At 35.3% G+C, this 15004-nt stretch overlaps 1 protein-coding gene across 8 annotated transcripts in view; it reads right to left on the bottom strand.

Annotated features, from left to right (window-relative positions):
- The window catches only part of Dhc62b (Dynein heavy chain at 62B), an 835389-nt gene that overhangs the window by 159301 nt on the left and 661084 nt on the right, over window positions 1-15004 (bottom strand). For all 8 annotated transcript variants that reach the window (XM_083104284.1, XM_083104287.1, XM_083104288.1 and 5 more), the window contains 2 exons: window positions 11778-12523; window positions 1268-1627 (listed from right to left, as the gene is read on the bottom strand). In XM_083104284.1, the coding sequence (XP_082960410.1) occupies window positions 1268-1627; window positions 11778-12523 (1106 nt within the window). The remainder of the gene's footprint in view (window positions 1-1267; window positions 1628-11777; window positions 12524-15004) is intronic.

Below are 15004 nucleotides of genomic sequence, written 5' to 3'. Positions count from 1 at the left end.
TACAGCGTAAATAAACATTAAATTTCTTTGATGTCGGCTCTCGAATATAAAATATGTGATATTAATATTCGGGTTTTCTCGCCTACTTCCATCTAGGGGGGTTAGAGGGGAATTTGTTGGAATTAAATCTCAAACCAAGAGATTATTCCAAGTAAAGTTTTGATCATTACGCAATTACATCCGCGATAGGCTCTTATTACCCGAATATTAATATCACATATTTTATTTTAATGTCATTTCTCAAAAACTTGATCGATTTAATTCCCATACGCAAAATAATTGGTATTAGATATCCAATAGATATTCTTCCAATAGATATTCTTCCAATAGATATTCTTCATAGGCTTAAAAATATCCACGAATATATGAAAAATAACTATTATAGCTGCTATAGATATCCAAATGTCCGCAATTCGAGGTTTCATAAATATCTACAAAAAAAGGAAACCAATATCCTGTAAATATGTGTATAACATTCAGTGGATATTTATCATGTATAGATACACTTTTTATTACGTATATATTGATATTTATTTTTGGGTGGATATTTATTTAATGTTCTGTATATAGATACATATGTGATGGAATTAGAAAATAATTAACCGTCTGCGGTTAATTATATGGAGCTCTGGAACTCCTTGCAAAAGGAGCTAACCTTTGCGAGAGGAGATGCGGCTATAATAGTTCGCGCTCTTTGACCGATAAGCCGTGATTCGTGGGACCTGTGCCACGGCCTTATATTACTATCTTAGATGAATTCCATTTCTACTTTCGGGTTAGGCGTTTTCCTTTTCGCCACCTAGTGGCGAGGCGTGAAGCTCGTGGAAGTATATGAATATTTCTATTGTTACATATAATACAATTAAAGAATAATGAAATTAAATCAATCAAGTCTTTGAAAATGCTTAATTTAATTGAAAATGTCTAATTCAATCGACTTTTCGTTTTGCCGAAAAGCGACTTTTAATTTTCTGAAAATGGTCGACCTTAAATCGACTCATAATCGATAATTAAAGTCGACAATAAACCGTACTAGAAATAGTTGACTAAACGTCGACTTAAAAAGACGACTTCAAGTTGACTAAAAAATGTCGACTATCAGTCGGCAAATAGCTATTCGTGCTGTGTGGGTAAATTATAATTTTCTTTGACACGTACATTTACTAAGGAAAAATATTTTCCAAATTCTCTAGGCTAAATATTATGTTAAAGAGAGTTTCAATTTGATATTGGTACATTCTATATAAATATAATATTGTTATAATACCATTATCGGTATTGTGTCCGGCCTTATCATTCTTATAACGATCAATTTCTGAAAGGGCGTTAATTTTGTTTCCCAAGGCTGCGGTAGAAATGAATCAATTGGATCTAATGTATCATAATATTCCTTCCAATACAGCAGATTTTCTTGGAAACTTTGCATAAAATTGGTGAAAATCGGTAGAACGCTGGAGATTTTCGATATTTCGATCCAGGATTTTTCAGGAAGCCAATCGATAGTGGGATTCTTCGTTATCGGTTCACTCAAAGCGAAACCACCAGAAATAAAGAATGACATCTCTTCCTCAGTAATCTCACCCGATGCCAAAAGAATCGTCGTGTATAAAATAAACGAATACAAGATCTATCAAATAATAAATGTTGTGAGCAGTTTGTAATATACAATTTTTCTTTATTTCTAAGATAATTTCTATAAAAAAAGACTGTAAAAGTGTACAAAAGGTTACACAGCATCGATTTTATCGCCACTTGGATATGTTATAGAGGAGGTTGTCCTGAGTAATTCCCCGCAGAAAATAAGTGAGGATGGCATTAATTTAGAAGATATAACAAGTTAATGTTTGACAATTTTAAACATTATAAATTGATATTAAGAACATCGTATACGGATAAGGGTTGTTTACATCGTACTGATCTTATTTAATCATCAATAGCTCCTGTAGGTCATGAATGTATTGTCAATCGATTTCATTTATTTCTCACAGTTAGCTAACAGCTTTCAACATGCGATTACACGAATTCTTAAGCATTGTTAAGGATAAAAATAAATTAATAGATTTTTTATTAATCGGAAAATTATTCATAGATACATTAAATTGATCTTGATTCTCGCTGAGAGTGAACTTCGTTCCGTGTTGTAAAGCAGTGCTTGGATTTACTTACAACTTTTGGCCAGATTTCTCAGCTTACGCCTACTGTTCCCCTCTTGCCGCTCGCGCCGCTCAAGAACATGCGCGTCACAAATATAATGTGGCAATCTATCTAAATTCTCTGAGCGCTCCTTAGTTACGAGCGTCCGGCGGCGCGCTCGCTAAGGCGCGAGTGGTAAGAAGGGAACAGTAGGCGTAAGCTAAGAAATCCGACCGAAATCTGGCCGAAAGTTGCAAGTAAATCCCAGCACTGTTGTAAAGTATATGCGTGAATATAGTGGGTTGCGCCCCTCTCTTCTACGAGAAGGCTCCACTTCCGGAAGATTTAACCTAATCCAAATCTATTTCTGATTTATAATTAAAATTTGATTTGGGTTAAACTTAGAAGTGGTTTAGAAATGGAATTCTACATTTGATCTTGATTATCGTTGAGAGTGAACTTCGCTTCATCTTGTAAAGTGCGTGGACAGTGTTCCGGCTCCCTTCCTTATGGGGGGGACTTCATTTTTGAAAGATATAATCTAGTCCGGGGCTCAAAATGGGGTAGTGCATGCGTACCAAATGATGTTAATTAAGTTAACAATGCATAGCCTCTCCTACTCAATTCCAATCCTCACCGCCAAACCTGGTGGGCCCTGGTAACCTGAGCAGCTCAGTCGGAGACTGGGTAACCAACCCTAGTGGAAAGCTGAGTCAGGAAGCTAACAAGGATGGAAGAAATGGCCCTCCGAAAAGGGGGTTGGGCGTAAGGCTAACAACCTTACAACATAAAAAACGAATTGTTGCAAAGCCACAAAGCAGAAGCCTCGGACGGGATGGACAAACACGGAAAAGACACGGCACAAAAAAGGATAATGACTGGAAATGCTTCGGCACATGAAACGTTAGAATACTACTCAGAAGCGGTAGACTCAAAACACTAACAGTAGAACTGGAAAAGTACATGGTAGATGTAGCGACGATACAGGAGGTAAGATGGATAGGGAAGGACATATTAGAAACGAGGAAATATACATTCTACTAAAGCAATGCTGCAATGATAGGCAGGGTAATCTCTCTAGGAACTGGTTTTCTAATAAACTGGAGAGCTAGAACTTCTGTTATTAACTATACCCCGATCAATGAAAGACTATGTTGTATACGAATTAGAGGCAAATTCAGGAACTACAGCATAAATGAGCACGCACCTACCGAGGAGAAACCTGAGGAAGAGAAGGATGACTTCTACGAAGAACTGGAGAGAGCGTACGATCGATGCCCAAAATATGACATAAAGTTAGTCCTAGGGGACATGAATACTAAAGTAGGCAAGGAGAATATATATATCGAAGGATGATCGGTAAACATAATCTACACGAAAAAAGCAATGAAAATGATATGCGATTGATTAACTTTGCAGCATCTAAAAACATGGTTATAGCCAGCACGTTTCCCACGCAAAGATATCTATAAACAGACTTGGATATCACCAGGATACGGGTCGTCGAACCAGATAGATCATGTGCTAGTAGAAGCCAAGAACAACTCAGATATCAGAAGATGTTCGAAGCTACAGGGAAGCTAATATCGACTCCGACTACTTTCTCGTAATAACAAAGATAAGATGAAGGATTGCCGTCATGAAGGAGGAGGAGAAGTCAGGGCAAAAAGGTTCGAAATAGATCGACTGAAGTCCATGGAGTGTGAAATAGAATATCAACAAGTGATCAAGGAAAAGGTTGACACACACGAAATAGTAGAATCGGACAAAGGTGGAATGGGCACAGTGAACGATAAGTGGGAAAAGATAAGAGATGTCATACGCAAAGCAGCTGAGGAAGTGGTAAAGATCAGCGAAGAAGAGAGAGAACTGGTTCAATGCGAAGAATGTGGAAGAATAACTAACGAAAAGAACAGGGCGCGGCACCGAATGTTGACAAGAAATACAAGATCCAATAGGCAAAACTACGAGGAAAAAAGAAAACTAGAGAAAGGAATACATAGGAGAAGGAAACGAAAGATAGAAAATGAGAGAGTAAAGGAAATGGAAGGAGACAGACTGGCTAACAGAAAATTCTACGCAACAATAAATGGTACGAGAAAGGGTTTCTATCCAAGGATGACTGCCTGCCGCACAAAGGAAGGAGAGTTAGTAACGGACGAAAGAAAGAAAATGGAGAGATGGAGAGAGTTTTTCTCGGAGCATCTTAATAACAATAATAAGGATAATAACAATAATAATAAAGGAAGAATGGATGCATCGGAAGAATCAACACGAATGGCGGAGAATGGAGACGACGATAGCGAGGAAATAGAATCACCAACGAGAATGGAGTTAATTGAAGCCATCGAAGCGCTCAAGAACAATAAATCCCCAGGAATAGATAATCTACCAGGAGAACTCATCAAAGCAGGAGGAGTGGAGATACAACAGCAAATGGAGAGATTACTGACTCAGATATGGAACGAGAAGTGCATACTGGAGGAGTGGAAGATAGGCATCTGCCCAATATAAAAAAGGGGACAAAACACAATGCTCTAATTACAGAGCAATTACTCTCCTTAGCGCGACATAGAAAATACTCTCAAATATCATTTTCAGAAGGATGAAACTCCTAAGTGAAATGCTGTTGGGGGACTACCAATGTGGCTTTAGGCCCAACAGATCAACGCTGGATCAAATACACACCATCAGAAAGATACTAGAGAAATGTCTGGAATATAACATAGAAACACACCATCTGTTCATAGACTTTAGAGCAGCTTATGGCACTATAAAGAGAGAAGAAATGCTAGTAATACTCAAATCCCTCGTCTGGGGGGGCGGACGTCCGGTCGAAATCGCTCTGCGTACCCGGTCCGCCTCCCATACATCCAAGCAGGCATCCGGTGGAGTTTTAGTGAGTATACTCCGTTAAATAGGCGTCCCACATAACCCCCGCTCCCTCCACGGGGAGCGTAGGTATCCATAAAGGATTTCCTCACCGATATAAAAAAAGGGTCCTTTGAAAGGAGGATTCTGAGAAAAATCCTGGATCCAGTGCAGGAAAACGGGTTATGGAGACGAAGGTACAATTATGAGCTGTATGATGGGAGAATGGATATCACACCCATAGCCAGATTCAAAATACAAAGACTAAAGTGACTGGGCCACGTGGCGAGAATGGAGGAAAGTAGAGTGACAAGAAAGATGACCTTTGAGGAAGTAGTAGGAAGAAATAGGAGGACGGGTAGACCGAAACTGAAATGAATGGATGATGAGAAGGACCTGCGGTGCTTGGGAGTGAGGAATTTGAGGGCAATGGCAATGAGGAGAAAGGAATGGAGGCGGATGCTGGAGGAAGCCAAGATCTTTGAAGGGTTTTAGAGCTAATGAAGAAGAAGATAATCTAGTCCAAACCAAATTTTAGTTGTAATTCCGAAATAGGTTTGGATTAGGTTATATCTAGAGATGGGAAAGTTACTTTTTAAAAGTAACTAGTTACCGTTACTCGTTACCGAGTAAAAAAAGTAACTCGTTATCGTTATTATTTACTTATTTTTAAAAGTAACTAGTTACTATTACCGTTACTTCAAAAGTAATTATTCGTTACTTTTCCCGTTACTTTTAATGCTAAATCAAGATAAAACTAAATAAAAAATTTACTTTGGTAATATTATTAAAATATTGTTACGTCTGGGGCGAGGACTTCGAAACGCGAATTAGCAGACTATCGGCACTCGCGGACCGCGTGAAATAACAAGACACTTTTAGAGAACACAGAAGCTTTAATCAGGAACACAGAACACACAAATAATTAACGTTCACAAGAGAAATCTCAAAATAACGGCTCGTGTTATAAGGCGCGTGGAAATCATTGGAGGAATTCCAGAATTAATGAAGTCGCTTAGTCCAGAAAAATGTGTCATTCGGTAATCTGTAGCAGCAGCTCAGGGTAGAACAAGAAGACACATCGGGTATTCTGTATCCGACGGGATAATCATTGGAGGAATTCCGGAATTAATGAAGTCGACTGAGTCCAGAAAAATGTGTCGTTCGGTAACCGGCAGCAGCAGCTCAGGGTAGGACAAGAGAACTCTGCATTTTATTGTCGGGACGACAATTCATAAGGAGGGAGCAAGTGTTACGTCCCTGATGTGATTGTCAAGTCGGCATTGCAAACGATGGACAAGGTCGTCAAGGGTTGTTGATAAGAGAAAAACAGCGGAGTCGGAAGATAGCTGTCAAGTTATTCGGATGTGTTTTCATATACGTGTCGTAAGAGTGGGACCCGTTTGACCACGTTAATATTGACCACCGTGATATTGACCACAGTGATATTGACCACGGTGATATTGACCACGATGATATTGATCACGTTGATATTGACCATGTTGCGATTGACCACAGTCCCGATTGACCACAGTCCCGATTGACCATAGTCCCGATTGACCACGGTGATATTGACCACGGTAATATTGACCACGTTGATATTGACCACGTTGCGATTGACCACAGTCCCGATTGACCACAGTCCGGGACTGTGGTCAATCGGGACTCTGGTTAATCGCAACGTGGTCAATATCAACGTGGTCAATATCACCGTGGTCAATATCACCGTAGTCAATATCACCGTGGTCAATATCATCGTGGTCAATATTAACGTGGTCAAATGGGACGCTCCCGTGTCGTAATTACATTTATTCCTGTTAATATCTGCTGTTTGTGCGTGTTCTGTGCGAGTAGCCTTCACTTGGACACAGTACAATTGAACACGTTGCAAATGGACAAAAAACTTTGTACACGGTTCAATTGGGCACCGTTCAGTTGCGCACCGTTTAATTTCATACCGTTCATTTGGATACAGAAATATACGCACTGTTTATATGCACACCGTTCAGTTGCACACCGTTCGTTTGCACACCGTTCAGTTGTACACCGCTCAGTTGCACACCGTTTGCTTGGATATGTTACAGAGGCGAATAGTTTACTTGAAAAACTATAATAAGCTATCTTATTGTGCTTTATAATTGTAAATATTTAAATATTTGTAGCATGGGCGTAGATGGGGAGGAAGGTATGAGGGGATTTTTGTTGCATAATTTATTTTTTAGAATTTTATTGCATAAATCTTTGCCTTACTAAATACTTGATGAGTCTACATTATACTAAAAATGATAGATACTGAAAAGATTAGCGAAGCCCTTACGCAAGGGAGAGTGTATTATGAATTGCAAATGAAAGCGTTCTATATTGCGTAAAAGTTTCGTTTCTAATCTTGACGGCATTTTTAGTATATATATTTGCTTTTATAGTAGACTTTATGAAAGACGGGGGGAGGGACGGAGCACGCCCCTTCCTACCTGCACCCACAAACATTTAAATATTTACAATTATAAAACACAATAAGATAGCTGATTATATTTTCACAAGTAAACCGTTCGCCTCTGTAACATATCTAAGTAAACGGTGTGCAAATGAACGGTGTGCAAACGAACGGTGTGCAAATGAACGGTGTGCAAACGAACGGTGCGCAACTAAACGGTGTGCAAACGAACGGTGCGCAGATAAACGATGCGCATCTTTCTGTGTACAAATGATCGGTGTGCAAACGAACGGTGCACATCTTTCTGTGTACAAATGAACGGTGTGAAAACGAACGGTGTGCAACTGAACGGTGTGCATATAAATAGTGCGTATATTTCTGTGTCCAAATGAACGGTGTGCAACTGAACGGTGTGCAAATAAACAGTGCGTATATTTCTGTGTCCAAATAAACGGAGTTTAAAATTAAACGGTGCGCAACTGAACGGTGCCGAATTGAACCGTCTGCAAAGTTTTGTGTCCATTTGTAATGTGTCCATTTGCAACGTGTCCAATTGTACTGTGTCCAAGTGCACCGCCTCCGTTCTGTGTTGCTTATTAAAGTTTCTTGTTATTTTAAAAGTGTCTTGTTATTTCACGCGGTCCGCGAGTACACGATAGCGTAGTACGCGCACTTCGATATATCGAAGTCGTCGCCGCGGACATAACAATATTAATAAAAGCAATACATTTTTTATTTTAAATTTACAAAACTATAAAAAATTTAAAGAGATATAGATTTTAAAGCACTTAACATGTAACTTCACATGTAAATAAAAAAATTTTAATTTCCATTAAATTTATAAATATAGCTAAATTTACATTCTTTTTGTGCTCTCGCGTGATATTACGTCAAACTTAAAAGCTGGCCAATCACATCCATTCCTCAGAAGAATGGAATAACTGTAATTGACCAATGATGTCATTAATCGCTCTCAGAGCAATAAATTTCATCCGAATTCATTATATGAATATCGGTCGATGACTAAAGATTGAATATGATTGAAATACGATGTTATAAATATTTTCAAAATATGAAAAGTAACGATAAAAGTAACTGTTAAATTCGTTATCGTTACTAAAAAAATGTAACTACATTATCGTTACAGTTACAAAGAAAAAAATGTAACGCTGTTACCAGTTCGTTACCAAAAGAAAATAACTATAACGGTAACGGCGTTACAAGTAACGCGTTACTTCTCAACCCTGGTTATATCTTCCGGAAGTGGAGCTCCCATAGCGGAACTTACTGTATCCACGCATGTACTTTGCAAAACGAAACAAAGTTCACTCTACATCTAATCTTGAATCTCACTGAAAAATTTTGTTTGAAGATAAATAACATAATATAAAATAAATAAGATATAATATATTTTAAATAAGATAATATATTTTGCTTGAATATACCAATTGTGACGGTACATTTATGACTATAGGACTGTAGAAGATGTCCAATAGATTAGTAAAATGTAAACAAATGTTATATATATATATATATATATATATATATATATATATATACAGGGTGGCCCATTTTAATCCATCCAGTCGAATATCTCGAAAACCAAGCCCGGGAGAGAAAAATGTTTCAGACAAAAGTTGTTTGGTTTCGAGGGGGCCATAAGATGGTACCATTTGTTTGACCTTGAAGAGTCATTTGAAGGTCACATGAAGGTCATCTTCGATTTTTTAAATGGAACCTACTATTTGTCATTGCATATTCTTGCAGCTTATCTCGAGAGCTTTCCAAAACACTATAATTAAGTACCTTTTCGTTAAGTACTTTTTGAGTTATGAGGCTTGAAATAATTTCTTAATTTTACATAAACCGTAAAATATCTTGTAAAATATTCATTTTTCGATTATCTTACCTTAATACTTTTACGTACAAAATAATGAGAGGAATCAACTGGTGTAAAGAAAACACATAGTTGTTTTTAAGAAAAAATATGGAATTGTTAATTGCAAATTACATTTTTTTTCTTCGAAACAACTATGTGTTTTCTTTACACCAATTAATTCCTCTCATTATTTTGTGCATAAAAGTATTAGGGTAAGATAATCGAAAAATGAATATTTTACAAGATATTTTACGGTTTATGTAAAATTAAGAAATGATTTCAAGCTTCATAACTCGAAAAGTACTTAATGAAAACTAACTTAATTATAGTGTTTTGGAAATCTCTCGAGATAAGCTACAAGAATATGTAAAAGTATATAGGGTGTCCTATTTAAAAAGTTGGAGGTGACCTTCACGTGATCTTCAGTTGACTTTTCAAGGTCAAACTAATGGCACCTTCTTATGTCCCCCTTGAAACCATACAACTTTTGTCTGAAACATTTTTCTGTAAAACGTATTATTCGGGAGATATTTGAGGTCGTTATTTAAAATGGAACACCCTCTATATATAGTATATATATATATATATATATACAGTATATATATATATATACTGTATATATATATATATATATATATATATATATACAGGGTGTATCTGAAAAGGTGCACTAAACTTTAGGAGCGTATTCTAGAGGTCAAAATAAGACTTTTTTTTCCTATGAACATGGGTCCGCAAATGAATCCCCCTCCGAGCTAGAGGCCCCTAAAGTTGAAAAAATTGAAAATTGGCTGTATTTCAGAAAAATTATTATTTGACCTTAGTTTTGATATTACCTGTCACCCTCTCTTGAGAGATAAATAAATTTGCGTTGCGGGTGTTTGGTCAATTTCACACATTTTCGAATTTTAGCTCGGAGGGGGGTTCATTTGCGGACCCATATTCATAAGAAAAAAAAAGTCTTATTTTGTCCTTTAGAATACGCTCCTAAAGTTTAGTGCATCATTTTAGATACACCCTGTATATTGTTGCGCGCCCGAATCGTTACGGCCCTGCCGTTGTCCGGATCCCGTGGTCATGAAGATTGTTTATAAATTACGAGAGTCAGCTGAGTCTGAGTCGGAAAATAGCTGTCAAGCTATCCGGACGCGTTTTTATATACGAGCCAATCCGTTGTGTTATTATTCTGTTATTGACTGTGTTCTGTGTTGCTGTGTTGCTTATTAAAGTTTCTTGTTATCTTTAAAAGTATTTATTCATTTTACGCGGTCCGCGATGGCCGATTTCCTTAGTGCGCGTCTTCGATATACAGGGTGTCCTTGAATGGTCTGTACAAACTTTGTGAATAAGTTCCAGGGACCTAAACAAGTAGAAAATGTCCCATAAACATGGAGTCGGAAACGCTTGCTTCTGGAGTTACGACGGTTCGAAGTTTTCCTGCAATAACTGGAGAAATTATCACGTCAAATCGCATAGGTGTTACAAAACTATGTTTATTTATTTCCTCGGTTTTATCACGGACATAACAGGACAGTACACTTGCTATAGCAATTCGTAACACACCTGGTATTTTCCAACGGGTTCGCCAGACAATGCGGCGACGTGCGCAGGCTTCCTTGGAATCTAACGGAGGCCATTTCGAGCATTTGCTATAGCAAGTGTACTGTCCTGTTATGTCCGTGGCAAAACCGAGGAAATAAATAAATACAGTTTTGTAACACCTATGCGATTTGACGTGATAATTTCTCCAGCTATTGCAGGAAAACTTCGAACCGTCGTAACTCCAGAAGCAAGCGTTTCCGACCCCATGTTTATGGGACATTTTCTGCTTGTTTAGGTCCCTGAAACTTATTCGCAAAGTTTGTACAGAACATTCAGGGACACCCTGTATATCGAAGTCCTCGCCCCGGGCGTAACAATATATATAATGTTATTATTTTTATTATTATATATTATTGTTTTATAATAAAATTATAATAAGATAAATAGAATTATTATTTTCTCTAATTATTCTATATGTTCTATAATTATTCTGCAAATTGTCTTTTTACAAAATTCAAATAATAAAAGAATATCTCTATAATTGTAAATTTGACTAAAATACAGTCTCAAAATAAAAAATAAAGAAAAGTTTTTTTATGATTAATACATTTAGAAATAAACTTTCTAATTAAGAAAGAAACAATAGGAAATAAATTTTCAATCAAAAATGACACTCTTATTGTGATGAAAAATTTAAACAAAGTACTATTATAAATACAACATGTCAATATATTAGAGGAAAAGAGAATTCTCTATTGCATTTATAATATTTTGTTTAAATTTTTTATCACAATAAAAGTGCCATCTTTGATTGAAGTGTTGTAATTAAATGGGAAATTATATATTGTAATTTATGCAATAAAATTATTTATCTCTTATTTTCTATTTTATAATGATATGTTTATCACGATTACTTACCTTGTTCTTATCAAATAATGATATGCATATATTCTGATATAGATTGTAAGTGAATATTTTACGTAAAAAATCGAGCCTTCTTTCCAGATTCTTGCTTTTGCTAGCCATATCAATGGACAAGATATATAGGTTAATAAACCATGATAATGAATATTGATACATTGGATTGATATTAGACAAATCGATAATGGAATAATAAAGCGTTGCACTATATTTGGCGATCGGATGGTAATTTTGTCGGAATTCATCAATCTGTTTTGCTGTTTTTTTCGCGGCCACTTGCTTTCGCTTAATATCCATTGATAGAATCTTCGATGAGTCTAAAATCTCGGTAGCTTTTTCGTCTTCAAGAATGCTAATTTCGGTAGCTGATAATATTTTTAAAATATTATCCTCTAATTCTTTCAAAGTTTTGCTGTTTAAGGCACTTTGTATAATCAAATATTCGCGTTTCTCTTGTAGCTCCGGCTGTTCTTTGGCAACCACAATACCCAACAATTGGTCTTCCAATGCTTCCAGCGTCAAAGCGCTGTTAATCAGCGTTATTTTATTAAAGATTTCAGGTGAATAGTGAGGATTACGAAGTTTAGTTGTGATATATAATCTAAAGCAAGAGTTATATTCAATACTCTTCTCGCCAAGAGCAATATACAAAATTCCGCCAGATTTATATGTCTTTCGTATTAGTACAGGATCCAGTGCAGCATCCAGTTGCTCGAGAACATTCTCGATTAGGACTGGTTTACCTAACAAAATAAGAAATAATAAGAAATCATTAAAAGCATTTCAAATAATGTACTCTAGAATCATGTATTTAATTATATTGTACTATGTATTAAAAATTTAGAATTCTTAAATTGATTTGTACGATAAAGAAATCGAATTTTATAATATCATGAAGTAATATCGAATAACACTATAGATTTCGCAATAAAATGTTTTGATATTATGTAACCGATTTGCATATAGATTTTGGTCAATTGTTTTAGAATACTGATTATAAAAAAAAATGTAATTGTTAATTGCAAATTACATTTTTTTTTCGAAACAATTATGTGTTTTCTTTACACCAATTGATTCCTCTCATTATTTTGTACGTAAAAGTATTAAGGTAAGATAATCGAAAAATAAATATTTTACAAGATATTTTACGGTTTATGTAAAATTAAGAAATTATTTCAAGCCTCATAACTCGGAAAGTACTTAATGAAATCTATCTTAATTATAGTGTTTTGGAAAGCTCTCGAGATGAGCTACAAGAATATGTAAAAGCATATAGGGTGTCCCATTTAAAAAGTTGGAGATAACCTTCACGTGACCTTCCAGCGACTATTCAAGGTCAAACCATTGCCACCATTTTATAGCTCTCTTTAAACCAAACAACTTTTATTTGAAACATTTTGCTCTAGAATGCTTTATTTTTTAGATATTCGACCGTTTCCGGACTTTTCGAAAACCCTGTATATATACGAAATTACTCGGGAAGATCTCCCCTATAACATATTTAAAAATAAAGCAAATCGGAGAGACCCCTTTTATGCATGAATACCGTAAAAGCTTTCTAATTTCTACGGTTCACAACATGTAATAATAAATTTTCTCTATTTTCGATTATGTTTTTTTGCGATTTATATTTGAATTTCTGCGAATTATAATCTTGATTGTATTTTTGCGACTTGACCATGTTCTTGATTCCGTTTTTATTCTTACCGACGTTTTTAATTTGTTTTATTTTTATTTAAATTTGAAAAAAATTTGAAAAAAAAATTTTATATTTTGACATTCATAAGGGCCTGGATTAGGCCGAAACGTTTATCGTTAACTTGCCACTTATATATCCCAACAATGATATTAGCAATTTATGTATTTCACTCACGCTTATGTAATCTCTAAGTTTAATGTGAATTGTTAAAAAATTTATGCTATACTAAAACTGCGTCTGGTTCTTAGCCTTTTGTAATTTAATGATTGTTAACATAAAATAATTTATTAATTCAGTAACAATCCAAATAATTACAATTAATATCAAGCGACGCGGTAGCGACGCCAACTACATAAAAAACAGGTCCGAGCATTGAGTTGAGAGTCACTGTTCTCGACGCGGCGCTACCAAGTGCCTTATCCGGAATTTCATGTCAAGTAAACTTCATATTAGAAGTTATTATCAAGCGACGCAGTAGCGTCACGACGCCAAGTACATTTATTAGTATTATATAAAAACACAAATTTGTGACACTTAACGACAACCAAGTGTACTGTGAATTTTGTAATATTCATCAATCAAAAGGTAAATATTGTGAAATTTTTCTCATTTCTGTTTAGACATAATATATTTTGACATATTATATATTAATCTTAATAAAGAGAATAGATAGTTATCATTTTATGAAATATAATTATTATGTAATTTATAATTCTATATATATATATATATGTGTGTGTGTGTGTGTGTGTGTGTGTGTGTGTGTGTATGTGTGTGCAGAAATTTACATATTTGACTGCGCAACCATAATTATAGTTACATAGACATTTATTACATTTGCCTGCGTAGACACAAATATAGTTACGCAAAAATATTCCCTACATGTATAATGATAATTATATATATATATATATATATATATATATATATATATAGTGTGTGTATAGAAATTTACATATTTGACTGTGCAACCATAATTATAGTTACATAGACATTTATTACAGTTGCCTGCGTAGACACAAATACAGTTACGCAGAAATATTCCCTACATGTATAATTATATATATATATAATTATACATATAGGAAATATTTCTGCATAACTATATTTGTGTCTACGCAGGCAAGTGTAATAAATGTCTATGTAACTATAATTATGGTTGCGCAGTCAAATATGTAAATTTCTACACACACACACACACATACACACATATGTATATATATGTATATAATTATGTACTATAGAATTATAGAAGATAAGAAAAGAATATAAATAGAAGATAAAAAGATATCCCTAAAAATTACTTATCTCTCAAAAAATATATGTAAATTTTACAAAAAGATGTGAAATCCATCCAAAAAAAACCTTACAAAGGTAAAAAAAAATACGCCAAGTACATAAAAAAATATTCCATCTTGTATGCAACATAACGTTTATCAAGCGACGCGGTAGCGTCGTGACGCCAAGTACTTAAAAAACAGGATCCGAGTATTGAGAGTCACTGCTCTCGATCGACGCGGCGCAA

Source organism: Camponotus vicinus, unplaced genomic scaffold (assembly GCF_025532165.1).
Source record: "Camponotus vicinus isolate PSW18456_S1 unplaced genomic scaffold, iyCamVici1.0 SCAF_7, whole genome shotgun sequence".
Taxonomy (NCBI): domain Eukaryota; kingdom Metazoa; phylum Arthropoda; class Insecta; order Hymenoptera; family Formicidae; genus Camponotus; species Camponotus vicinus.
The sequence above is the reverse complement of the archived record's forward strand: the minus strand, read 5'-3'. Positions and strand labels throughout refer to the sequence as shown.